Source organism: Pezoporus flaviventris, unplaced genomic scaffold (genome assembly GCF_033815535.1).
Source record: "Pezoporus flaviventris isolate CSIRO_AGI_PZ_B2104156 unplaced genomic scaffold, CSIRO_AGI_Pfla_v1 ptg000009l, whole genome shotgun sequence".
Taxonomy (NCBI): domain Eukaryota; kingdom Metazoa; phylum Chordata; class Aves; order Psittaciformes; family Psittacidae; genus Pezoporus; species Pezoporus flaviventris.
In genome coordinates, this window is record NW_026892557.1 from 143,397 (window position 1) to 170,563 (window position 27,167).

General features: G+C 47.8%; 1 protein-coding gene across 2 annotated transcripts; it reads left to right on the forward strand.

Moving 5' to 3' along the window:
* The first annotated feature begins 125 nt into the window (after positions 1-125).
* On the forward strand, positions 126-26,497 carry CDC42 (cell division cycle 42). Of its 2 annotated transcripts, none has more exons than XM_061450042.1 (6): positions 126-251; positions 13,142-13,282; positions 17,295-17,367; positions 19,225-19,334; positions 19,448-19,645; positions 25,086-26,497. In XM_061450042.1, exons 2-6 carry the CDS (start codon positions 13,178-13,180, stop codon positions 25,173-25,175), a joined length of 576 nt encoding a protein of 191 aa, XP_061306026.1. In that variant the 5' UTR covers positions 126-251; positions 13,142-13,177; the 3' UTR covers positions 25,176-26,497. The 2 variants fall into 2 exon arrangements, with proteins under 2 accessions (XP_061306026.1, XP_061306027.1); XM_061450043.1 differs by lacking the exon at positions 25,086-26,497 and adding an exon at positions 23,557-24,413.
* The last annotated feature ends 670 nt before the right edge of the window (positions 26,498-27,167 follow it).

Sequence of the window (27,167 nt, forward strand, 5' to 3'; positions counted from 1 at the left end):
GGTGCGGATGGGGGGGATCCCGGGTACGGTTCCTAACCCCCCCCGCACCCCGCGTTCAGCCGCGCGCGTTCCCGCCGTGGGGCGGCGCGCTCCAGCCGAGCAGCGCCCCCTGCCGGCCACGCCTCCGCCCCTCCCCTGCGGCCGCGCCCCGCCCGGCGTGCGCTGCGCGGTGACGTCAGCGGCGGCGTGCCCCTGCTCCCGAGCCGAGGAGACCCCGCAGCGAGTTGCCAACGCCCGGCGGAGACTCTGAGGTGAGCGGAAGCACCGGAGCGGGCACGGAGCCGTCGCGACCCCGCCGCTACCCCATGCCCTTGGGCACCCTCGGCCGGCCCCGCCGCCGTGGGCCGGTGCGTCCGCCGCGCGAGAGCCCCCCTCCGCGCCGTGTGTGGGGGGGCCTCTCGGGCAGCCGCCGGTGGTGGTGGTGGCGGCGGTCGGGGGGGGGGGCAGCCCTTCCCAGAGCCGCGGAGGGATGAGGGGGTGCGGCTCGGCCGCGGTGCCGGTGCTGGGGCTCGGCTCGGCTCTGCCCGGGGGGGCGGCGGCGGCCGCGCCTCCCCTCCCGTCCCCTCCCCCGCTTCCTGGCGCGGCGGGCGGCGGCCGGACCCTCATCGCTTGGGAGCGGCGGCAGGAAGCGCTCCTGCGCGGGGTGCATCGGCCATGGCGGGGCCCGGCCCTGCCCCGGCTGCGGGCTCCTGCTCGGGGGGCTGTGGGGTCCGCTCAAGGGCCGGGTTCTTCCGTCGAGCTCTGTGGTAGCGCTGAGCCGCAGCGGGGGTGCGGGCGCTGTTAAAGGCTCAGCCTAAGCTGTATGCGCTGCGAAAAGTCAGTTCCCACACGAGAAGGAGCTGGGAGGCGCTTCTGGGCTTGCGCTGCTCTCGGTTCGAGGTCTTTGGCTCGCTCAAAGGCCGTCCCAGCGCCGGTGATGCCGCTGGTTTTGGTTCGGGAGGGAGCCGGTGCTGCCTCGAGGGTTGGTGTTGACATATGTTTGTCTTTCTCCTTCGAAATCTCATCGCGGTGTGCATGCTGCAGCAGCACGTCACCTAGCTGCGGTTTAGAGGTTTGGTTTGGCGACCTGTACTTCCAGCTGCGGGTTTCCCTGTGCGGGTAGAACTCGCAGCTGGTGGCAGCAGTGGGAGACACTCTCCGGCCAGGTAGCTGGGAGCAAGCAGCGGCACTGTGAAACCTGTGCTCGATGGAGGATTGCAGATGGACAGAATCCCTGGTGTCCTGGCTGTGTGGGTACCCCCTGTGCCTGGACAGAAGCACGGGGAAGACACGGCCTTAACCAGGAGGCCATGTTAGATGACAACTGGGTAGTGAGGAGCAGTTTGGTCTGGCCATCTGTGATTGCCTTTGTCTTGTGTTCATGTATGCCTTTCCTTCTTGGAAAGGAGATGCTCGCTGCCTTCATTCAGGGCGTTCAGACTCGGTGCCCCAGAGGCCCTTGGTTTTCCTTGCCTTTTTTTTTCCTGAAAGGTATTTAAAACCTGGCTCAAGCTCCTTGTGTTGCTAATAGGAATAACTCAGGAAAGCACTTAAAGCTTCTCTCTCTTTCAGGATCTTATGCAAACCCAACTTCAGATAGCAAGCCTTTGTATTCGGCTAGCTATATGTGGAAAATCTGCTTTGTAAACTGTTCCTTCTGGTTAGGCTAGGATGATGGGGAGGGCAGAATAGGCAAATGTATACCTGAGACACAGGTCTTGTGGATGCACGTAAGACCTGAATCAGTGTATTGCTAACTAGAAGTGGTTCTGCGTTTAAGCTGTTCATGTGTATGCTTCAGTAACAATGAGGAAAGGGTTTTTTAAGTCTTGGCAAGGACTAAAACCTACTGCAATGCAAGATAAAACATGCTTGTAGTTTGGTAACGTGTTGTAGGCAGAAATCTTAATCGTCAGATTTGCATACTTTGAACTTGGCTATTCATGACCTGCCACTGATGCTCTACATACATTATAGGCCCTGCTTTGGGGGTGGTTGTTTGCCTCAAAGTTGTGGCCTATTCTGGGGGAAGTTTGTGGTGTTTTCACCGTAGAATAGAAATGCCCTGGAAGTCGTGGAGTATCTGAAATGGAAATGGCAGAGCTACTAAAAGAACAATAGTAAACAGAAATGGAGCCCATCTGCAACTGGTTGGGATTTCCCTGATGAGTGTGCAACTGGGCTTTTCTGGCTTTACGGGAAAGCCTGTGAGAGGCTGATGTTAAGTGCAGCATGAAGTTGACTGCAAATCCTGATGTGACAGTTCCTCCTGGTTAAATGCACCTGTAGTACTAAAACACATCTCTTAAGTTGTATGAGCACAGACAGCTGGTCATCTTAAAACCTTCTCAACAGCTCCCTGTTTCCCTGCAAGCTTCAGAGTTAATATAGTGTGGTGGTGCCACTGGGTTCCAGCTCTGCTTCTGGCTTTTGAGAACTTGTACAAGAAATGAAGATGCATTATTGCAGCCGAGGTGTGTGTAACCTGCTGCTTGCTGATGCGGGTGCTCACAGCTTCTGAAAGTCGTCCCTGGACTTGTGTATTTTAGCCCTCTTTTTGCCTGCCTTTTGTGGTCACCGCTTTCGCGCTGTCATTAGGCTCAATCGTATGGATTTCAGTGGTCTGAGCTTCTAGAGCAGTAGCCTGCAAGGAGGAGTTGTGGGGGATGTTGGTGTCCTTGCTTTTGAGGCTTCATTCCTGAGGAAAGAACAGCACCTTTTTTTGTTGAAGATGAAGGTGCTGTCAAATTAAGTGGAACTGAATCTGGTTTCTGGTACTCCAGGTAGCAAGAAGCTTTCTTTAACCGCTTGGCTCCCCTGACCCTACTTGGTAAATGCAGGTGAACCCTCTCCCCCCTTTATCCTTTAATATATGACAAATAAACCAACTTCTTGACTAGGTAAGCTTTTATGCTGAGTTTTAAAGATACTCAAGGTATCTTTACACTTCTGCAGCCTGTTATGTGATTAGGTGGCTTCCTTCAAGCCTTGTTTAAAAAAGCTTAGACAATATAGCTAATGGTATGCATCAAAAAGGACTGTCCCTAGGAATGACAGGTGAAACCCTTTCCAGAGCTTCCCCTGGGGCTAAAGCCCAGCACAGAGTTATCCTTCCCCGTGTACATCAGGCTGCATCCTTGTGATGGGTGCAGGTAAATGTCTGAGGTGGGTGACAGGGTAACACGGTGTTCCCAGCTTCTGATGCTGCAACCTTTAGGTTGTTCTTGGGTTGAAGAACTGGGTTTGTTTACGCAGCCTTGGGTGTGCAGTAAACCTGAAAATAGTGAGTGCAAGAGGCAGAGTTTCCATGTTGTTGTTGTGTAATTAATCTTTGTTATCTTCCTGTTGACTTTCAGATAGTGATGTCTATTTTGAAGAGTTTCAAACCTTCAGGATACTCTTTGGCCTGTTTTGAGCTGTCCTTTTCTTGAGCTGGATGGACCTTTCTTCTAAACAAGTGACATTTTATAGAGAGAAAACAAAAGAGTTAGTTTTGCAAAAGCTTCTAAACCCTGTTGTTCTGTTTTAAGCTCTTGTGCTGCTGATCACCCTGCTACTTTTGCATGTTACAGCGTAATTCCTAGCAGGAGAGTTGGTCTGTGCTCTCTCTTTTCTTGTTGTGAAAACCCAGACTAAACCCATCATTAAAAAGGTAATGTGGGGGCTTTCTCTGAGCCTTTATGTGTGGAAGGAGTGTGCAGGGACTGGCTCATCACTACTAAGACTTCTCTGGTTAGGTTGGTGGTCTCAGCACGTGTTCTGTTAAGTCTAGACCCAGCGATGGCAGGGGAAGGTTTTACCTGGCTCGTGCAGTGTTGGGGACAGGCTCTGTAGTGGGAGGGGATCCTGGCATTCTGCAGCCATAGCAAAGGCTGCCAGAATTGTCTTGGTCTGTAAGGAGCTGCTTTGAATTGCTCAGCTCTTCTCAAGTTGAAAGATGCTGTGCTGTGTCTTTGGCCAATAACGAGTGTTCTGTTTTGGGGGGGGAAAAATGACAAAAATGCTCCTCGGCTCTGGATGGAAGGAAAGAAGGCATCTGCCACCTCATAAAGTGATGTAGCTGTTTGTGTTGGGGCAGCTGGGGCTGGTAAACAGCTCAATGCAAGAGGGCTTGTTGTGGGAGGGCTACGTGCTGGCCTTGGCTTGGGCAGCGGCGTGCTCTGCTTGTGGCCGAGCTGGAGCTCAGTGATCTGAGGTTTTTTAGTGTTTGTGAAATGTTGCTGAGCTAAGTAGCTCCTCTCAAGCATCTTCCATCTCCTTACTGCTGAGAAATTCCTGGTTGCCTGATGGTGTCTTGGTCCTGCTGCCTTGGCCATGGTGCTGTGCATATCTTGTCTTGTGTCTTGGGCTGCTCAAGGGAGGGTGGTTCCAACTGCTCTGGTTCCTTCCTATGGTTAGGTGAGCACAGGGCAACCTGTCGTGCTTCAGTCTTGCTGAGTGTTCCAGCTACTTTGTTTTAATAGAATCCCAGTGTGGTTTGGGTTGGAAGAGACCTTAAAGCTCATCCACTTCCAACCCGCTGCCATGGGCAGGGACACTTTCCACTAGAGCAGGTTGCTTCAAGCCCCTTTGTCCAACCTGGCCACAGCTTCTTTGGGCACCCTGTGCCAGCACCTCAGCACCCTCACAGGGAAGAACTTCTTCCTAGTGTCTGAACTAAATCTACCCTATGTCAGTTTAAAGCTGTCACTGTCTGGCAAAATTGGCTTTTGCAGTGTTTTTTAACAGAGCTTTATCTCTTTAGTCTTCAGACAGTGTGGTGCTACTCGGTCTCTGTCATCCCTGAACACACAGTCCTCCTGTGGTGCATGGAGCACCAGCAACTGTCCCACTCCCTGAGCTGTGACAGGAGCGAGGGGTGATCAGTGGAGTGGGGATGATCTCTCACAACTGATGTGCCTTCAGGGTGCTTCCCATTATGCAAAAAAATGTGCCTCAGAATAGAAGAACTTCTGCCAATGTCTGTTTTACTGCTGTTAAATGTAGTTGGCCATGGGTATGAAGAGAGAAACATTGAAGCTGGTGAGTGCCATGATATGGCTGTATAAGCAAAAAGGTCCAGCTTGTATTTTTAACTACTAACAGTATGAAACTAGGCTAATAAAGATAGTTCTTTTTAATGCAGTGTTAAAAAACTGAACAGGTTTTTGTTGTATGGTTTGTGTGAGACAGCTTCTTGTGTAGGGTATATAAGTGAAGAGTAATAATGAAAGATTAAAATGCCTTTGGGAGAAGAGGACTTAATGTAGGCCCACATACTTCCCAGTGTTTAATCTGAGGCAGGTTTTCCCAGTGCTGCCAGCTGGTTTTGGCAGTGTAAGCTTACCTGGAGTGGTAACAGAGGAGTTGACACTTTTGCTATTTCCTGTTGAGGTGGTGGTAAAGGAAAGGTTGTTATTCTGAGCCCTGAAGTGGGACAGGTCAGCAGTGCTGGTGCTGGGGCAAGTGGGCAGATGTGGTCATGGCTGCACTGACCAGCCTGCATGGGCAGCTTGTTTTTGTTTAGGACTACAGTGGATTGAGAAGGCTTTCCCTTTCTGTCGGAGTTGTAGAAACATGTTATGGTAACTGAGGTTCATGCTTTTAAAATTCCCCCGCCCAGCTATCTTCACTTATCTGGTGTGTGTCTGCTTTACCGGGTTGTTTTGGGGAGCCTTTAGGAAGATGTACAAAGCAGCTGTTAGTTCTCACATGGTTAGAAAAAGAAAGTTGCATTAGACATAGAAAACATCAGTTGATCTCAGTTTCATTTTTGAGAGGTCTCTTATGCTTCCTTGGTAATTTGGAGTAACTTGTCTAGAAATGTGTGCTTCAGAACCACAGAGCTGTTGTGATACACGTGCTCTGTTAAGTGGCAGACTTGGGGATGCTCCAAGATCCTGGACACATACTTTGTCTCAAACAGGGATTGCTGCAATGACAGCAAACGTTGTGGCTTTCAGGAGCAACATCACCCCCAGAGCTGAATTGGGGCTGTCATGGTGCTGGTGTGGCTACGTCAGTGGTGATCACAGAATGGTATGGGTTGGTCTTGGAGAGGGACTCTTCATCAGTGACTGCAATCGCTACAGCAATAGGACAAGAGGAAATGGGTTTAAACTTAAGCAGGGGAAGTTCAGGTTAGATATAAGGAAGTTTGTGAGGATGTGAGATGCTGGAACAGGTTGCCCAAAGCAGTGGTAAATGCTCCATCCCTGGCAGTGTTCAAGGCCAGGCTGGACAGAGCTTTGGGTGACAGGGTCTAGTGTGAGGCATCCCTACCCATGGCAGGGGGATTGAAACTAAATGATCTTAATGTCCTTTCCAGCTGTATTCTATGATCCTATGGAAGGGACTTTGAAGATCGTCCAGTTCCAATGATGATAATCTGGTGTCTCTTCACAGAGTTGGCTTTTGTGTGACCAAGTGTTTCCTGTTCTTGCATCGACACCAGGTTGAGTCTGTGGGTGTGGGCTGGTGGGACACAGCCCACCAGCGTGCTCCACTGCTATGGGACCTGAAACCAGGACACTGTGGATCTGAATTCTCACCCCAATTCTTGTGTTTGTCTTGGCAGCCACTTGTAGGCCCTGTGTCTCTCAGTTAGATATCTTCCATCTAAACCAAATAGCCACACTGTGTTTCTGAGGCAGTTCCCATGTGGAATACAAAAGGCAGGGACTAAAGGATTGTCTGACTTGTTAGTGGCAATCAAGCAAGCCACAAAGCAACCAAACAGTATTTAAAAAGGATATGTTTTTCAGGATCCTGAACTGATGTGGTACAAGACTGTTTCTTGAGTCTGCCCCTTCTGCTTTTTGCAGGTATTGCCTTGGACTTCACCATCTGTCTTGCTCTAAAGGAGTGCAACTCCTGTGCTGGTGTGTGGTTTGACAGCTTTTTAAATACCCAGGCTTTAATGCTCAGCTTTGGGAGCAGATGCATTTGTGTATTGAGGTTGTGTGCCTGATACAGGCTGAGCTAGGGGCAACAGACAGGTGACTTTGGTCACCAGGTGGTTCACATCACAATATATTCTCTTAAATTTCATTTACCACATTAATACCATAGAAATGGCAGATGTGTGCAGGTCCAGGGTGAGAGCTCCATGAAGAAGATGATTCCTAGCAGGCTGAAAGGTGGGCTATGGGCTGGAAGATTTGGGTGATGTCTGGAAAAGGCCCCTGGACACCTGTGGAGGAGAATATCAGCTGTGGGGAAGAAGGCCAGTGCTGGCCAAAGAGAATACTGGCCATGCTCTTGAAGCCAGTTTTGCCTTCTGTGCCTGTTTGTCTCTCTGGAGTTCAGCTCTGAATCAGAGAGCAGCTTCTCTTGGTGTTTTGCGTCGCAGATTTGTGGTAATATCAATGCACTGAGAAGTCCAGGGTCTTTTAACTGTCTGGTTGACAGCTGAACTTCACCAGTGTGGTCTTTTCACCAGAGGTTTGTGATTTCTGATGGAACTGGTGCATTGTCTGCAGTGATCTTTGTGGTGAAGCATTTGCTGTGCCAGGTTTGTGTTGCAGATACGCAATCGGAGCCTTCTCTGCATAATGCTGGTGAGTATCTCTGGGGGGGAAAGCATGACTGCTGGGGTTGTAGTAGCTGATTATCTCCCTCATGCCCTTGATCTGGGAGACTTGTCACTTTGGAAAGCAGCAGGGTTAGTTTGTAGTAGGGATAGAGGAGATGGCAGAGGGCAAGGACCTTGAAGTGGTAGGGCAAGGGTGCCTTGAAATGCGTGTGATTAACCTAGAAACCAGTGGTGAAATACAGACATGTATTTAATAATGTGTGCGTGGGGGGTTATAAGGTAGGAAAGCAGCGTGGAAGGGTAAAGTGGTTAGCACATCATGAGTAAAATCCTGTGAATGTTGTTACTTCCACTGTGGACTCCCAAATGCTTTGACCCCACCGTGTTACCTGAGTGACCTGTTAGTGTAAAATAACCTTGTTTGGGAGGGGAAAAAAAGGTCTTATTCCTGCTTTTCAGAAATGGATCTGTTTGATCCTTTCCAACAGGATCTGGAAGCTGCGAGGGGCTGGTTCCCCTTGGCCTCCTGAGGTAATGGTGTGTACTAAAGAGCATCATGAAATGGCTCTGGGTCATCAGGCAGTGGTTGCAGCGGTACCTGTGATGAAATGGCAGCAGTTTCAGGCCTGCCTGAAAGAGGAAGCTGTGGTGCTGCTGAGGCTCGTCAGGAAGCTAGTGCAGGATGTGCAGACAGATTTGACAGCTGGGTTTCCTTTGCCTAGGAGAATGGGCACATTTCAACCTGAAAACAGACTTTGGGTAGCTTAAAAATAAAAGGAGTCTTAACAAGCATGAAGGCTTATGGTTTCTGCTTCAGATTGCTCGTAGAGCAAGAGTAAAGGCAAGATCCTGCAGATTCTTACCCCTTGGTTTAGCAGGGAACATTGATTGTGTACGAAGAGCCAAAAAATTCACTTCATGTTTTACAGTCAGTAGTTCCTACAGCTTCTAGAATGTGTTGCAGCTACTCTGAGTTAGAGACTGATTTTAGAACTGAAGAGTTCCTGTAGTAACAGCATGTTTCATGTGCTTCCACTGAGATGGGAAGCTGAGGCTTGCACAAAGGGGGTTGTGGTCCTCTGTGTTGGGGTGCACGTGGGACAAGGTTTCTTGCAACTTGTGCTTAGTGAATGGGAGCATGCTGTAGGTACTGTGTATCTCCAGCCTTCTGTGACCTATCCATGTCTCTTGGTGTGTGCACAGGGCATGAAAGTAGAACTCCCAACTTTTCCTTTGCACTAGGAAGGATTATAGATCTACACCGCATCCTGCTGGGACTTGAGTTTAACACTTGCATCTCTGTTGCCACGTTTTGGGATTAACCCTAAGTGCAGATCAGCTCTCTGATGAAAGCATGAGGCTGTAAAATGGGCCAGTTCAGTCTGGAGCAGGGCCACCCGATGAATCTGCTCCAGCTCACAAGGCTTTGTAGTCGAGTTTCCAGGATGCTGGCTCCCAGTTCTCCTGGGTTCTTCTGAGTTCTGTGAAGTTCTGTTCGTGTAACCACGTGCTGAACCGATTAAAATCCAGCAAGTGCTAGAAGCATGGTCAGTTAACATGTGCTGTAGTGAAGAGCTGATGTTTTTGATTACCATACAGAGAGGTTTGAGAAATCAGTTCAGTGTGGGTTTTTTTTTTTAAGTCTTTAGAACTTGCTGGGCAGCCCTAAGTCACAGTGGCTGGTGTTGCCTTCCCAGTCTTTATCAGCTCTTCTCTCTGGGCTTGGCCCGATGGCTTATGATTACATGGCTCAAAATCCACCCCCTGCACTCAAACTGGGATGACTTCAGCGCTTTCCAGTCTGTTTCAATTTCCTCAGATACTTGAAACTACTCGGTGTTTTCTAGTCCTGCTGGGTGTTGTCAATGTAGACTTCCTACTAGCTGCTTTGGAGGGGGAACAAACCCCAAACCCTGGACTTTCTGCCTCTTTTGGTGTTGCATTCAGGGGATGACTTATTCTGTAGTTGTAGCTCATGTTGGATTAAATCACTTTTAAACCCCAAGTCCATGATGTAAGTATCTTCAAAGCTATTCCTATGGAAGAGCAGGTCCCAGGATCTAAGCTCAAAAAATGAGCCTGTTTTCAGCTGTCTGCTGTGGACTTCTTAGAAGTGGAAATCATGAAGTGGCTCATCCAGCTAATCTAGCAAGCCGACTAATCCAAGGAAAACAACTTATTCAACATCTCCACTTTCCCATTGGTAAGCTGTTGGAGCCCCATGCTTCAGACTCGTATCTGTTTTAACCTTAGGTCATCTTATTTCAGTATTTAAAGATAAAGTTATATATCCATTAAGGAAAAAAAAAAGGGTGAGGGGATCCCTTTACCTGGATATGTGCTTAAATGCATTTGGTCCTTTAAAGATGTGATCCTGAAGTGTCTCTTTTGGTGGTGGGGCAGTTAAATAGTGGTATGAGAGGGGTGGTAGTTGCGTGGCACATACAGAACTTCTGTGAGCCGGTTCAGTGCTTTTAATGGTCAATTATGTTGATACCTTCCTTTAGAAAGGAAGAAAACCAGCAACCAAACAGGAGTGAACTTGGGGTGCAGAGTTGAGAGGAAGCCCTGCTTTTATAGGAGATATTCTTAATGTGAACCGCTGGTGTTCTCTGCGGTGTGAGGATAACTGTGTACATAAAGATGGTGTTCACTGTGAAGGGCTGCTACAGGAATAATGGGATCCACAGGCAAAGTGTATGTGTGTGTAGCTTGTGCTTTGTCTTTGCCCTGAGCCCCTACCAAAGCCCAGCAGCTTCTCCCCCAGAGCCAGTGTGGGCACTGGGCTGTGCTGAGGTGGGGAAGGACGTGGAGTTTTGCAGCGTATTTGTTTGAGCTGATGCGCTTTCTGATGCTGTGGTTCCATTTTGTTGTTTGCTTGATGCTCTCTGGAGTAAGAAGTTTTAAAGAGTAACACTAAGCATATGTTTATGATATGTGAACACATGGGAGGTTTTCTTACACAGTACAGACTGTTAAGATGTGTAGTTAATCATGGATTGGTATGGAGCAGTGAACATAGGAAGTGCTTCAGGGTCTGGACTTTTCCTCTAGCGTGGGTTCTGGGTGGCTGAAGCGGATATGAAACTGGAGTTATGGATAAACAGGGAAATAGAAATAGCTGGGGCGAGAAGGTAGGAAAGGAGATAGAGCAGGAAGGGAGGGGAAGGATAGGGAATGTCTGGGATGTCTGCTGAGGGGTGGAAAGGGAGCTGGGTTTCTCTGAAGGGGCTGTTAAACTGGAGGTGGATGGGGTCTGATGCCCTCTTGGGTGGGCAGGGGCGGCTGGGACAGGGGTTTCTGCCTCTCGGGGGGCTGTGATGAATTCCAGTTCAGTTCAAAAGGCATCTGAGATGTGGCAGGGACACCAGTGTGAGTGGTGTTTTGTATTGCATATATTGGCTCTGAACAGGGTTCAAGGAGGCTGTTCCCTGTACTGTGCAGCAGCATGGCCCAATGGCTGGTGGTGGTGCCCTGTTCCATGGGGGAGGCAGCAGGGCAGGCTGGTGAGTTGGGCTAGTTTTAACATGAGTGTGTTTGAGTTGTTACCCATGCCTGGTACCTGTCTTGATTTGCTTCTGAAATCTGCTGAACAAGTGACCCTTCCCTTTCCACCTTTGCTGGGAGCAAAAGCCTGTCTCCATGTGAGACTGAGCTGCTCTGCTGCCTGCCTGCTTTCTGGTGCCTTTTTTAGTCTAAAATGTTTTCTGTGCTCAATGCCACCAGCATAACAAGGCCCATCTATGCAGCACCTTCACAGCTGGGGCAATATTGTCTAATACTGCCTAGATACAAACCTGACCTGAATGCAGAAAATGTTTCTTGAAATGGAAGCAATTGCTTTGTCCATCTGAGTAAATGTGTTCAGTTTTTTTGTAGCATTAATGAAGGGCCTGTTGATACGCTTCGCTGGTCATGTGCTGGCTGCAAGTGAGGTCTGCTGCATAAATCAATGGGTTCTGTTATTCTGATACTGAAACACTTAACAGGGGAGCCAGTACAAGAGGATTTGCCTGTGCAAATCCATCATCTTTATATGTTGGAAGAAGATTGTATAAATGGAAATGTATAGACGGTGGCAGTGGTGTTGTGAGTGTGACATTCCAGATGTTGTCTGATGTTCTGCTCCAAGAGAGCCTTTGCTGCCACTTCCTGTACTTGACTGCTTGTACATCTCCCTGTGGCTGGTGGGGATGGTGGTGATTAGTTTGCTTCTACAAGTACTGTTTGTAGGAGCTCCTGAAGTTGTTTATTATGAAGGTAACTGGCTTTGTGTAAATCTCTGAGCATCCCTGCAGCATCCGAAACAAAACTGAGTGCTATAAGTTTAGAGTTACCAGTTACGTTTCGCTGCAAGTGTGATGCTGTGATGTGTAGTATCAAATCATGCTGCAGCTGGGACCAGAGCACTCAAAAACCTGGAACTGCATTGTGCTTCCAGATCCCTCTGAGACATGAAGTGCCCCCATGCAGAGTTCAGTAGGGGTCAGTTCAGTTTTAATGCAGTTACCCCCACCTGAGAGCTGTGGTGCCATCCGTGGGAGGGTAAAGCACTGCCACCATCCTGAGGGTGAATTTGCTGCAGAGGCTGTCCCTTCCTGTCCTCTCCCCCCCAACCTGGCAGGGGGTAACTCGGTTTGCAAATCTGTGTTGCTGTAACTCAAATATGGAGATGTTGATGGTCAGTGGGGGCTTTGCCTGAGGCTTGTGGGGTCAGGATTTCACACCTCTGTGTGGGTGAATGGCCAGAGGCCTGGCACTTCTTGCATTGAAGTCATATATGGATGAAGGGCAGCAGTGTCTCGCACTGTAGCTAATGTCTGGAGGAGGTGCTGATGGCAAATACTGATCTCGTTCTTGTGCTGAAGGCTGTGCTGGAACAGTGTGAAGGTAACTGGGTGCATGATGGCTTTGTAATGTCATGGGAGTAACTGGATTCCCTGGGAACTGGCACCCCACTGAGCTGTTGGCCACTTCAAAGTGGGGATAAACGTACATGTTAAGTAGCAACTTGAACCCGAAGGTTGTAGAACTGTACTTAGGCCTTAAAAAAGGTGAGGAGAGGAGGAATTAGTCATGTTTACTTCTGTCTGTACCTGCTTATTTTTATCCCATAACCTAGTTTGAAAGGTGCTGCTGCTGTGTTTCTTGCTGAGCTTGCTTTACCCAAGTGCTCTCCAGAGGGCACATCTCCTGGGAGGCACGTGTGTTACTGGGCAGCTCTTGGGACCCCAGCTCAGACTTTCAATGCCTCTAAGGCTGGATGCTTCCCTGCATTAAAAACAAAGCTGGAAAAGCCTTGAAGACGTTTTTGCCCACCTCTGGGTAAGTAGGTAAAAACAGTGACTGAATTTACCCAGTGCTCCTTCGCGGTGCAGAGAAGTGACTGCGCCAAACATAGTCTGAGATGGTGCAGTGTATGCTGTGGGAGGGGAATGGTGTTGAGAGGAGGTATTTGCATGTATGAAAATGAGCAGCTTCCTATTGGATATGTGATGGAGGCACAGATCTACCAGGAATGTCTTGTTTTCAGATCCCAAACGTGTGCTGTAGGTGGTTTGGGCTCCAGTCAAAGCTCACTGATGATGTGTGCTGCTATCTAGTGAGTGTGAGAAACATCTAAATGTGTATATCTCCTTTTTTCCCTAGGTTCTGTTGGAGCTGATATTCAAGTAGACTTCAGCTATGCAGACGATCAAGTGTGTAGTCGTGGGTGATGGTGCTGTTGGTAAAACCTGTCTCTTAATCTCTTACACAACAAATAAATTCCCATCGGAATATGTACCAACGGTAAGTGTGCCAACGGCTCCCATAGTCCTGGGTCACATTGGGGTAGGGCAGCAGGAGCTTCCTTCCTAACTAACCTTTGGGCTTATCCTAATGCTCATTCTCGCAGCCTGCTTTCCTCTTGGAGACTAACTAATACATCATGGGAGAGTAGTGGTTGCTCTGATATGCTACTGCTGCCCATCTTTCATGCTGTCTGGTGATGCTGGGCTGCCTTTCCTCTATCTAGGCAGTTCTTGCTGCTTGACTGCTCCTCAGAACCTGGGTTTCTGTTTGTTGATGCCGCCAGATGGGATTCTGTGAATGAGATAATTTGCAGTTGTCAGGACTGTGAGTGGAGAGCAGGCAGCAGGAGCACCAGCTCTCAGCCTGCTCCCTCAGCCCTTGCTACACCTTCAGTTTTAGGGAAAACAGTATTTATGTTGCTAGAATAGCCAGGGTCTATTTTTAGATGCTCATTTTTGCTTTGCAATCCAGAGGTCTTGCTGTGAGTTACAAAGTGTGGCTGGTTAACTGCAGCTAAGCTTGAGAAATAGGTTTGGATTTAGACTGTGCTGCCTCATTCATTTGTACTTCCAAATATCTGCATAGTCCTTGGCTATTTCTGAGTAACCTTTTCGAGTTTTGCAGGCTTGTTGTTCTGAAATACTGAATCCCTGCCTTATGTAAAGCTCAAAGTGGGAGCAGTTTGCTGCCTGCCTGTGGTGTGTGCATTATCTTTCTAACAGAAGAGTGCTTTTCTTCTCAATCTTGCATATGCTGATACAGCTCGGGCACTCAGGTGTTTCAGTGTTTTAGTGAGGTTGCTGCAAGACACTTTGACATGAGTTTTCTCTGTTATGACCCAGAAAGGCCATCATCTACTGATAAATGAGTTGAAGAGTTTTTTGAGGTACCTCAGACAAATTTGGATCTGGAAATGCATCACAGAGAGGTTTAGCACCTGCTTTTGAAAGGGTCAATCATCTTTTGTGCTATTATAAAGCAACTTAAAAGAGCAGAGGGCTCCTCTGAGGTGCCAGGTAGCTCTGCCCATAGCTCTTTTGGAATAGTCACTTCTTTATAAAGATACCCTCTGTGGAAAAGAAGCTGCAACAAACATTGTTGCCTCTTTTGGGGGTATTGGCTTTGTCCACTACCCAGAGCTTTTCAACTTGCCAACTTTGAGGTTTGTTAAGAATAGGACAGGCTTCCACAGAACAAAAATGATTGTATTTAGTTGTGGATCAGGAACTAAAGGCGAAAGGACTCTCAGACCCGTGTTCAGGTTGGATGCAGTGGCCACTGTCAGGAGCCTGAGGGTTGTGCTGCAGGCATGGGGACCCAGGTTCAGCCTGTCTCATGGAGGTCCTTTGGTACAGATCACTCAAGAAGTTGTATTTGAAACTGTGTATTGCCGTGCTCAAGTTTTCGAGAGTGGTGTTAAGTATCCTGCTGTGATGCTTTCGGACAGCCACATCCTGTGCTGACCTGTGGAGCTCTGCTTGCCCTATTTAAGCTGTTCTTTATGGTCAAGACAAAATGAAAGTGGGAGTTCAGGCAGCGAGTGTTTCTATACTTACCCCTAGTGACATGATCCTTTAATTATGTTAAAAAATGCTGTCATCTTACAGTGTGTATTTTGAAAGCTTCTGAGTTTGTCCTGCAGATGGTGGTACTGTCTGAAAATCCCTGCTAATGCCTTCCACTAGAGGAGGTTGCTCCAAGCCCCATCCAACGTGACCTTGAACACTACCAGGGATGGGGCAGCCACGTCTTCTCTGGACAAACATTGGAGAATGCACCAGTCCAGATTGATGGATGAGTTTCTTTAACTTGGCTCTGTGTCTTGCAGCCCTCTCTCTTGTTTGAAGCTATTTCCCAGTGGGAGATGGGCTTCATACTGCTGGTTACACATGATTTGTCACCTGCATGTTCTTGATGCCATTGCCATTATCAGAAGGGACAGCGAGGGGCATGTCTGTGGAGAGGCATGGGCAGGTTGGGGGTGAGTTCTGTCACACCAAAGCTCTGGGCTGTCTGGCACTGGCAGGAGTTGGAGCTTCTTGTTGGGCTAATTCTTCTTCTTCTGCTTTTTAGCCTGTTTGGCACAGTCCAGGGTGAAGTTGTCTGTGGATTATGCTGTGAGACTGCAGTGGGCCTGTCTGAAGGCCAGCCCTGTAACCCTGGCCAGCTTGGGGCTGAACCCCAGACCTGTTCAGTAGTAGCTGTACCTTAAAAAGCAAAAATGAAAAATCCCATTTTGTAGATAGAGAGCTTGAGAAATGAATCCTGATGCAGGGGAGTGCTGATTCCCCTAAAGGGCAGCTTCAAGTAGTATTATTGACTCCCTGTCCACTGCAAAACGAGGAGTGTCTTTGGGGGATTAAGCTGCTGACCATCTTCGGTCATCTGAAAGAAGCTTTGAAACAGCAAATGCTCTGACCTTCAGCATGGACCATACCAGTTTCTTGTTCTGACCCTGGCAGTAGCTGAGTTCCCATCCTGGTCTGTTCTTTCAAGCCTTGAAGCAGTAGGCATGGCATACTGAACGTGCTCTGTGAAGTGCTTTCCACCCTCCTCAGCCCCACGACCTTAGTCTGGGGTGCTCCGTGAGGCAAACCCAGTGTGCTGTGTGAAAGATTGGCTGCAGGTAGGGAGGTGGGGGTTGGAATCTCTTGTACTTTAAAATCTTGAATGCTGATCCAGGATAGTGTGCCAGGGGTGGACCTCTGCTTCTGCTGCTGTTCCTGGGGATATGCAGCTGCTTTCTCAGTCCCTGTGGGTTGTGAAGAGTTGGGAAAAGTCGGCATAGTGTCAGGTACTGCTGTGAGCAGGACAGTCGGGTGGAGGGGAGGCAGATGGAGCTCTTGGAATTCAGCTTTGAAGCACCGTCTCACTGGTCTGTTTTTAGTGGGATTTTTCTGAAAGACCTAAGCTCTTCCTAAAGCCCTGTTAGTAGGTGCATGTGACTGCTTATTTCTCCCTCACTTGCATGAAAAGCTTTTTGAGATGGCTGCTGGCCTCTTCCAAGTGTTGTGGGTTCATTCCTTCTGCTGTGGGAGCTGCTCAGACTCAGTTTGGTGCTGAAGCCGAACTTCCCTGTGCTCACTCGGAGCTCTCTGCTGGCTTGGGGTGACCTTGGAGCACAGTGCAGGTAAAGGTGGATCTTTTCGTGGCAGTGGGAAGGATGTTTTGCCAAGGGTACTTTCTGAAATGCTGTCTCCTGTGGTTCTGAAGATCAAATGGTTCTTGAATGAAGGATACTGACCTCAGACAGTTTACTCCTTTATGTGGGTGTTGAAGGAGGCGGCTTTGGGTAGCTCCCTGTGCTCAGTTGTGTTGTAAACAAGTTACTGGGTGAAACCCTTTCAGCATAATTAGCTTTTGATCTGCCCTTGAGGACAGGACTGTTGTGCCAGCTGCTGTACAGAGACAATATAACTTAGGAGCCAGATTCTCCACTTAGTGAATTTGACACAGACTGATTTTGACCATCTGTAGTGCTTCCTCCAAAGATGGAAGATAAATTCCTGTTGGAGAGATGGGCTCTATAGAATTCCTTGGATGCTCGCAGAGACGAATGTCAGAGGGCTCAGGTCCTGTCAGAAGCAGCCCCACAGCTCTGTGCCCTGAAGGGCAGTGCTGAAGTTTATCTGTTCAGTCTCTATGGGGATGTGTTCTATGTGTCACACCAAGTGTGAAGGTGGAGATTTGTGTGCAGTGTGGGAAGTCTTTTTGCAATTACAGGCAAGAGCTGTTGCAGGTGTTCTACTCAATGGATTTTCCCCTGTTACCTGCAGTCGTATACCCAGTGTTCCCTTGCTTTAGATGCCTCATGGAAGCAGCTCCTGCATCCCTATTCCAGATTGAATTGTCCTGTTAACAGCCTTAACAGCAATAGCACTGTGAGCCTCGGGGCTTCTCTTACCCTGTGCAGGTGACTTGCAACGAGGAGCCCTGGCAAGGTGAGTAGGGTGCTGGTTTGAGAAGTGGCTTATTCACATCCTCTTGAATGTGTTTCTCTTGTTTTCAGGTTTTTGATAACTATGCTGTAACGGTGATGATTGGAGGAGAGCCTTACACCCTGGGCCTCTTTGATACTGCAGGTGAGAAATCAACTGGTTGGGTCTGTGTCACTGCCCAAGATTTAGCTGAGGTGATGCTGACCATGAAGACATACAGTTGATTATGTTTTTTATGAAAGGGAAAGATACTCCTTGATTCGACATTCTTGACCTTTGGGGAGTTGCTAAATTGAGTTCTTAAACAAACCAATAAAGCCCCCAAACAAACCACAACAGCAACCAAATACCAAACCAAGAAAACGTTCCACTTGCTTTATAGAGCTGTTTTATTGTGTGACACCAGATGACAACTTTGGAACTTTCACCTCTAATCAAAGTATCAAATCGCCTCCAAACCTGGAAGATAAAGGGTTTCTGCATTTTTCAACAAAACTAAAGGAGGAAATCATGTTGTTTAAAATACATGGATTGTGTGTGGGTTTTGTTTAGTAAACAGCCTATTTTTGACCAAATGTCAAGACGGAAGGGAGACCCTAGGGCAGCTTCCAGTGCCTAAAGCTGCTGACAAGAAACCTGGAGAGGGGCTTTGGACAAGGGCCTGTAGGGACAGGCCAAGGGGAATGGCTTTAACCTGCCAGAGGGGAGACTGAGATGAGCTCTTAGGCAGAAGCTCTTCCCTGTGAGGGTGCTGAGGCGCTGGCACAGGGTGCCCAGAGAAGCTGTGGCTGCCCCATCCCTGGCAGTGTTCAAGGCCAGGTTGGACACAGGGGCTTGGAGCAAGCTGCTCTAGTGGAAGGGGTCCCTGCCCATGGCAGGGGGTTGGAACTAAGGTCCTTTCTTTAGGGTTTCTTCCAACCCAAGCCATTATATGATTAAACCCCCTATTGCTAACTGTTAAATTAAAAAGAAATTCTTTGTTTTGAACTTATGCTATGGAGACCAAGCTCTTTGGAGTAGTCTGTTAATTGCAGTAAGATGTTCCGATCGGTGTTTGGCTCCTCTATGTCCATGGGGCTGTAACAAGCTGTGTAGACCTCCATCTTCCAGCTGCAGATCTGCCTCCATTGAGCTGTCCCAGGTGTTGAGTTAGGTCCTTTAGGATCTCAGATGTGTGTGCTCTCTGTGATAGGTGAGAGAGCATCAGTTGTTCAAAATGCCTCAGATCACAAGTTTTTGATTTGGCTCCCAGTGAGTACAAAAGCTTCTTCAGGCAGGTTTGCTTCTGAAAGCAGAGTGCTCAGTGAACTGAGCAGGAGGAGGCTTAAGAATGAGCTTGGGCAGTGTTGAGCTGGTGGGGCAGTGCCCTGCAGGCTCTCTCTGCCTCTGCTGGACTCAGGGGGAGGAGCCTGGCTTCCCCTGGAGCACAGCCTGGCCTGGATTGTCTGTGTGTTTCTAGGGGAATGCTGCTGGATGCCTGAACACACTCGCCTATAATGGCAGCATTCTCTTCTTGCTGCCTGGGGGATACCTTCCTCAGTGTTCACAAGCTAAGTCGGAACCTCCTAGTGATTGTTCTTCCTCCAAACTGCAGGGTTTTTTGCAGGGAGATGAAATTCGATGGCACAATACCTGTAATGAATGGAGGAGGTGCAGAACACCTCATCTACAGGCAGATCCCCGTTCAGCAGCTGTTCTTTATAACTGAGGAGAGTGTGATGCACTCTGAGGGTGTTTGATCTAAGCATTCATTACACATGCTTCTGCCGGATTCCCAGCTCCCTGCGCTGTTAAGCTGCTCATTGTTACACAGCAACTGAATGATTTCTGGATTTGAGAACTAGGATCTTTGAATGTTTGGGTTCAGGGCATGTGTATTTGCTTAAGAGTTAGGATTAAACACAATAATGCTGTTGTGCTGAAATTTGCATTCTGATTGCCTGCAAAGGGCAGATTTTTCACTGTCTGGGGCTAATACTGTGTCAATTTTCTCCTCTGTAGGTCAGGAAGACTATGATAGATTACGACCACTCAGCTATCCACAGACAGATGTATTTCTGGTCTGTTTTTCAGTGGTGTCTCCTTCTTCATTTGAAAATGTGAAAGAAAAGGTTGGTTGAGTTCTGCCTAGAAAGACAGCAGCCACAGTGGTTTGGAAGTATGTCAGGAGTTAGCTTATTTGTTACTTAATTAGTAACAAATACTGTGTCTTCTCTGTCTTTAGTGGGTACCTGAAATTACTCACCATTGTCCAAAGACTCCTTTCCTGCTTGTTGGCACCCAAATTGATCTACGAGATGACCCCTCAACAATTGAGAAACTTGCCAAGAACAAGCAGAAGCCCATAACTCCAGAGACTGCTGAAAAGCTGGCCCGGGACCTGAAGGCTGTCAAATACGTGGAGTGCTCTGCACTGACGCAGGTGAGGGGTGGTCTTGGACCCTTATTGCTTGCTTATATTCCATGCTTTTTTTCAGTTATGGGGAAAACCAGCTTAGTATGGATGTGAAAGGGTATAAGCTCTGTTCCTGGTGTTGACATTGTAGCTTTCTCTTTGTCCTGTTGTTCTAAGGCACAAGGACTTGGCAGCGGTACAAAGAAAATCGGCCTGTGCAGATTAGGCACAGCGTAGAGGGTGATGGAGGAGGATGTGTTTGCTGTTATGGCTTTTGTGCTGGAGGACAATAGCTACTGAAAACTTAGGTGTGTTATGGATAGTAAGCGGGACACAGAATGCAGCTCGCTGCTGAAGAGAGCAGGCAAAGGCAAAAAAACTTCTTGAAGTCAGTACTGGTACTTCTGAGACTGGAAGCAGTTGTGAGCTGCTTTCCTTTCTTGTGCACTTGGTGGGGAGCTGTTTCCTGTGTCCGTCTTAAGGTGGAAGTTCTGTTGAAAGAGAAACTAATAATAAAATAGCTCTTAAGATGTGAACATGATGATGTTGAGTGAACTGACTTGTGAACATGAGTCTAAAGCCAACAAAAATAGCTGCTTTGAGGCCAGGAAACCTGATTATCCTTTCCCTTTAAGTTAGGATTAGTAGGGTGGGGTGGATGGGAGCCATCGGCTGCCTCGCTGATGTGTGGCTTTGACTTTGGGTGCCCTGGGAACTTGATCTTGCGTGCCTGGTCTTGCAGAACTGTGACAACTCTTCAATAGATTCCTTAATGCTACTCTAAAGAACTTGCTCCTACCTGATGTGCATGGAATTAGGGCTGCACAGTGTCAAGTCCCTCACGTTTTCAGTTTTGTTATATTCATCTCTAGTATCTACAGCACAAAGTTTTGTTGCTAAGCTTCAAGAAGCCTGAAGTCCTGCCTGTCTTGCACCTTTTGCCCAGATTGCATGTTGATTAACAAAGCTTTGCCTGGCTGTTTGCTGGAGGAGGAAGAGGCTTTGATGGAATTGTGCAGGAGGTGGTGTGGTGAGGCACACAGTCCATCCTGGGGAATCCTTGATCCAAAGGTGCTTTTGGCTGTGCTTCCCTACTGCTCACATGCAAGCTGAGAGTTAATTGTGCTTGAGCTGTACTTCTCTTAGATCTGGTCACCCCCAGAGTACCATTTTTAGATGGTGTCTGGCACATCCTGAGTCCTGCTGCTGATTAGAACCTGTTAGAACCTGTCAGTTGGATTAATATGTACCAGGACCGTTTTGTCCTGTACTGCTTACTGAGATCCTTTCCTCTGTAGCTTTAAACTTGCCTTGTTTAGTCTGCTTAAATTGCATGGAAGCACTTAGAATTACCAGAGAAAGAGGGGATACAATTAAAAATGTCAGTGTTTATCCATTCTCATTTCCACATAGACTAAACTATCTGTTGCAGAGAACAGCCTCATGAATTAGAAGCTCAGCCTGAATTTCCTTCAGAGCACTAGTGCTCGGGTACCCATTGATGGTTTTAGGAAGGTGGTTTTCTTAGCTACAAAGCAGTCACAGTAGCTGGTTTCAACTGAAGCTTGACTCAGTTGGGTAGTTGAGTCTCTCCTTACCTTGGCCTTCATCTCCACAGTTCACCTTAGCAGTCCAGGGTGGCTTGTTCCTTCCCAGCTAATTTAGAAATGACTTTGACACCATGGTAGCAAGTGATCATAAAATCATGGAGCCAGAGCATGTTGTTGTTTTTCCTGGGAGCAAGAATTTGCTTGTTGTATGGAAGAGCCAATGTTCTGGAGTCAAGAGGCTGAGTTATCTCCTCCTCCCTGAGGCTGGATGCCAGCAGTACTGAGGAGACAGTTCTATCCCTCCTTTCCTGGGCTTGTGAAATCCCTTTTTTGTGATGAAAGCACTTCTCAATGTCTGTCTTTGTTTTTCTACATAACAGTACTAAATACCACTGTAAAAAGTGGGTGACACTTTGCTTTAGGAAATGGTGACTGACAGACATGACAACTAAACAGACTGTAACACTTGAGTTAAATGCGTGAGTGGGCTTCCTGAAGCTCAATGCTGGTACCTAACACAAGGGAGAACTTTGAATTCAGCTCCTTTCCTCCCCCTGATGCTGGGTTGACAGTTCTGGCACAGTCAGATTTATGAAGTGTCTTAAACTGCCTGCAAAGGGAGGTGAAGGAGCCTGACCTCAGCCTTGTCCCAGTGCAGCACAGGAGCTGTGGTACTTTAACCACTGTATCGAGGCCCGTGTGCCAGTGGTATCAAACCCAGGTCCTTTCCTGTGGTTACTCTTGGTTCATCCAGGCTTTTAAGCTCACTCCCACTTCCACAAATATTTTGTCTCTCTCCTGTGTTTTTCCACCCCCCTTTCCTCTTCCCTTCTCCATTTTATTGCTGGATTCTTCAAAACAAATCCCAAATTCTGTCTTCCAAATTAATTTCTCCTGTGCAATAGGAAAACAAGAGCGGAATCCCCGAGCAGAACTAAGGAAGCATGTTTCCCTGACTCCTGCCCTGCCTGCATCCTTAATCTATCTAACAGGGCATAATGAGTTTATACAACAGCTTTATTCTTGCAGGGCAAGAAAATCTAATTAGTGCTCAGCCTTCCCATAGGCGTTATTGTATGATTTATCTCGGGTCTCCAGCTCTTCTGTCAGCTCATTTAAAAAGAGCTGCTGGGAGGATGTACAGAATGGCTGCACATGGTGATTTCCTTAACTTCTGTTCTCTCAAGTATAATCTTGCCTGTAACAATATGGACTTAAATGCTTCCAGATGGAATTGCCTTAAAGATCTCCCATGTAAAACAAGATTAAAGACCTTCTAGAAGGGATGTACCAGTCCAGCCTGTGAGGGAGAAACCAGTTACATTTGAATGATTAAAAAAGTTAATCTTCATTTTGTTGTTGACAGGAAGTCATTGAAGTTTCTGTTTGTCTTGAGCTGGGCTCAAGCAGTTTTGAACTTGAGAAGGCTGCTCTCATGACAGCAGATTTAGGCGAGTCCAGTTAGCGTGGCCGGAGCTGGGTTTCACCGTTGGCATTAGTGTGGCTCAGCAGAGCTGCAGCTCCCGTTGTGCTACCGCAGGTGCAGTGCTTGCCTCGTGCTCCAGTGTAATCCCTTGCAGCCCCCTTGCAGCTCTCTGACTGCTTGTTGGATCTCAGTCACTCCAGTCCTAATGCTGTTCTGTCTTCCCATGACTTGACTGGTTAGACTGGCTTTGGTACTGAGCTGAATAACTGACCGCACCATTACCATGCTGGCTCCTTAGCAGCACTGGTGAGGTGTCGCATCGCTGCTTCGGGGACTGGCATCCAGTGTCTGAAGGTGGTGACTGCTTCACCAGAGAGGTTCTGCTTCGATCCCAGATCCTGTTTTGTCAGCCATCTGGAGATCTTCAGTTATTCAGGGGCTGAATTCACAAAGCACAAGGAGTTTGGAGCCTTTGCTCTGGACTCACTGGGGTGGTTGGGAGCAGTAAGCCTGTACACTGGAGGCACTTGCTTACCCACTGTGGGTGACTGCAAAAGGTTTACCTGACCTTTTGGATCCCTGTGGTGGGACCGGCTGCTCTCCACTGTGTTTATTGCCCTGTACTCTCCCCACGTGTGCGTTCACAGTGAAGTGGAAACCACCATTTCTTGTGCAGCGCCTCCCACTCTGTGTTCCTGCCAACTGTGTTTGTGCCTCTGCCCTTCTTGGGGTTCGTTTTGTCTTAACTTGGTCCATCACATGTTCTGTCTGTCTCTAACACTGACTTCTGGGTCATCTAAATGAGATTTCCTCCTGGGATCTACTTTGTTTCTTACAAAGTAAATCTGTTTGCTGCCTCTGTGAATTCAGCCTGGTCTATCCTGAATGCTCTTTGTATCTGCTTGTTTTTCTCTAATCCTCTAACCTGGCTGCTGTTTTTTCTCCTCCCCTCTGTCTTGTAGAGAGGTCTGAAGAATGTGTTTGATGAGGCTATCCTAGCTGCCCTCGAGCCTCCGGAAACTCAGCCCAAAAGGAAGTGCTGTATATTCTAAACTTTCTCCTTCCCCTCTTGCTGCTGCTTCCTCTGTCCCACTACTGTAGAAACCTGGTTAAAACATGAATAAAACCACCTTGATTGAAAGCTGTTGTGCCTGTTACCACCTTAGAGCAACCTCTGTATTAGCTCTGGACTGAAAACAATACTTAAGATCTTTAGTAAACTGTTGTGATGTGGAACATGAACTGGACTCGCTTAACTCTCTGCTGCTGGGGTTGCCAGATGTGGGTAGCTTTATAATTCAGGGGGAAAGGATCTGGTTACATCATTCTTTAAAGAAAGATCTAAAGAATAAGACATGATGCTTGATCTTCCTCAGTCCAACTGGAAGAAACCGCTGGGTGTGTTTTCAATCTCTACTTGTGACTCTTGTTAACTGTATTTGCATGCCAAAAGTACCTGAACCGGTGATCTGCAAGTGAGCTGTAACGTGAAGGGTTTTCTGGGTCTCCTTTGTGCAGTGAGATGTTTTTCTGTTGCTGTTGCTTTGGCTGTCTGTGCTATGGTGGAGTATTTGTCGGTCCTGGGGGGAAGGAAATCTCAATGTACTTGCTACTGCTTTATGAACTGTTAAAATTCTTGCTTTCACTAACATGGTAGAGCTCTCCATTTCAATAATAGAACCTTAAAGCCTGTTACTGTAAGATGTAAAGCTGCTTCTTACTATCATGCTTCTGATTTTTATTGTTTTAAGGAGAAAACATCAATTGTAGCTTGTCTTTCAAGTTTGAAATTAAAAACTGCAGTTGTTTGTATAAATGACTGATGAAGCTTTATTCTGATTTGCACTTCCTGGCTTCAGTTTAACACTTAACCCTGCGTCCAGTGCCCGCTCCTGCTCCTCCATCCCGACTCCTCCGGTACCATCCACAGCTCCTGGGCTCTGCCTGTGGGTGCCTGGCACCGGAGCCTGCCCAGCACTGGACTGGGGCTGTTCTCCTGCATGTCTCTTGCCTTGTCTCCTCTCCTTCACACGGGTGTCTGCTGCTCCGGATCGGGCTCTTCCATTTGAATGCAGCACTTCCTGCTTTGTCATTAGCATGTGAAATGTGTTAGCAGCCAGCTAATGATAAAAATTGCCTTAAGGAAATGACTTTGGTACGTGTGCATTGCTTCGTGTGAAGTATAGAATCATGGAATGGTTTGGGTTGGAAGGGACCTTAAAGATCATCTAGCTCAACCCCCTGCCGCGTGCAGGGACAAGTATACACCAAGTGTTCTGGTCTGGTCTCAAAGGAGTCGTGTTCCCATTCAGAAAACCAGGTGCTGAAGCACAGCAAGGCGCTGGGAAGGAGCAGAGGAGGCTCTGGGAGTTGTAGGTGGCAAACCTGGGCTCATCATTCAGGGGGTTCTCTGCCGCTTGGCTTTCGGTGCTTGTGTTTGTGTGAAAGCTCTGAAATGAGACTGCCCCTTTCTCTCTCTGCCCCTTTCCAGAAAGGCCTAAAGAATGTATTTGACGAAGCGATATTGGCTGCCCTGGAGCCTCCGGAGCCGAAGAAGACTCGCAGGTGTGTGCTGCTATGAACATCCCTCCACAGCCCCTTCTGCAGAGCTGGTGTTTGATGTCGTACTAAAAGCAATGTTTAAAAATCAAACTAAAGATCCAAATTTTAAAGTTTGTTTTTCGCAATAATGACAAATGCCCTTCACTTCCATCCCCCCCCCCCCCCCCAGCCCTGTGTGAGATGAGAATGTTAGTGTTTATTCCCCAGTGCCCCCTCAATTCAGTTAAACTAGTTAATTTTGAGTAATTCTCTATTACCAGAAAACACTGATCAGTACTAGTTTTTTATTTTGTTTACTGTTTCTAATTTGTTTTTTTGTTTAAGATCCAGGCATGCTTGTGATGACTTTCTCTGTAACAGACTAATTCTGGGCTGCCTTACTGCAGCCTTGTCCCTTAGGCCAGTCTGGCAAGACTTAGTTCTGGTGGCAAGAACTCGTGGGGCTGTTCTGCAGCCAGCCAGCAGCCTGGGTGTGAGCAGACTTGAGGGCTAAAGACAGACACGGCAAAGTAAAATGTCCCAAGCTGGTGCTCCTCTAAGGAGGAGTGTAGAAAATGTATCTGCATCTCCTCTGAAGTTGCCTTGTATCTCTTCCCCTGGCTTTCCACCGTGCAGGTCATAAATTTCTACCCCACCCTCTAAGTTATGAAGCCTTAGGAATAGGAGAATCCTATTCTCTGGATGCACCATCAGACTTGAAAGTAGCTTGCCAGCCTCTTCTTAATCTTTGACATCATAAGCTTTTGTCATGTCACGGAGAGCTGCACCTTTTTAAGCATGCCCAATGATTCCGTTGGCTCTTAACAAACCCATCTTCTGCCAGTCCTCAATTAGAGAGAAATTAATTACAGTGACCAGCACATACACTGCTGAGAGAACCTGCTGTGGGTTCAGATGAGTTCTGGAGCTGGCCCTGGTGGTGCATGTCTTCCTGGATGGCTCAGCATCCTCCTGGGAGGGGTGGAAAGGGCAGACCTGTGTCAGTGGGAAGCAGCTGCAGGGAGGGGTTTCTGCTGTTTGGGTAGCACCATGTGGGGACCAGTGAAGGGAATCCCCTTTCTCTTCGTTTGGCTCCTAGGTACCCTTGAACCCATCAGACGGGCTCCAGCCCCCTGAGGTGTGTGCAGGGTCTCCCCACGCTGACTGCACCATCGTAGGGGTTTACCACAAGATTATTTGGCCTTGCAAATTCAAAGTTTTTTAAGACTTAGGGAATCTTCTCCACCTCCCAAAATTCCAGTTTCTTGTAGACTCGGTAGTGTTGAACCAATGCTTTTTCATGTCTAAGTTCTTTGTATATGCATTCTTTTCAGATGTATTAAACATAAAGTATCTTCACAAGCCTGCCTGAGGGTAGTTATTTCCCTTGTCTTTCTCTTGAATGTGAAGGACTTTATGGCTTTTATCCCATGCGAGCCCCACTCTCCTCCTTGCAAGTTAGTTTGGGTCTCTATGCTTAATCCTGTCAGTTCTTGTCCTCCCTCATCTCTGCTGCTGCCTCACTTCTGTCAGGGTCACTCTAATCTTCAAAGCAATGTCTTTGCTGTAGCACCCAGCTCTGAAGGGAGGGATGGTGGCTCTGAACTAAAGGAATACTCACCATTGAGCATGTTCCCAAGTATTAAAAGCTGGCTTCTGGGGGGTCATTGGGGTCTGCACCTCTTCTGTCAAGAAGGCAGGCTTTGTGGAAGCTGCCTGTGCTTCTCTGTTCATGGGCAGGCAGCAAAACCCGAGGGACACCTGACACTGTACCCACGTCCCTCCCAAACCACACAGGGTTCACACCTTTTCGTTCATTCTGGCCGAAGAGCCAGTGAAGTCTCACATTGCTGCTGCATAACCTGTATTAATTATTAAAACACATCCCAAAGAGTCTCCTTAAAGGTCACTTTTATTCGAAGAAGCTGACTTGGTGGGTGCTGTAATCCAAAAGCTTGGTGTGAGATGTGTGTTTCCACTTTCCATCTGATTACTGCTGCTGGTCCGCTTTGCAGCTCAGGTACGTCTGCAG

Bases quoted from the DNA above. Each gene is read 5' to 3' on its own strand.
- CDC42 (XM_061450042.1), top strand. From the start codon at position 13,178: ATGCAGACGATCAAGTGTGTAGTCGTGGGTGATGGTGCTGTTGGTAAA. The intron at 17,368-19,224 runs GTGAGAAATCAA...TCTCCTCTGTAG, and splicing joins GGGCCTCTTTGATACTGCAG to GTCAGGAAGACTATGATAGA. The intron at 19,335-19,447 runs GTTGGTTGAGTT...CTCTGTCTTTAG, and splicing joins TTGAAAATGTGAAAGAAAAG to TGGGTACCTGAAATTACTCA.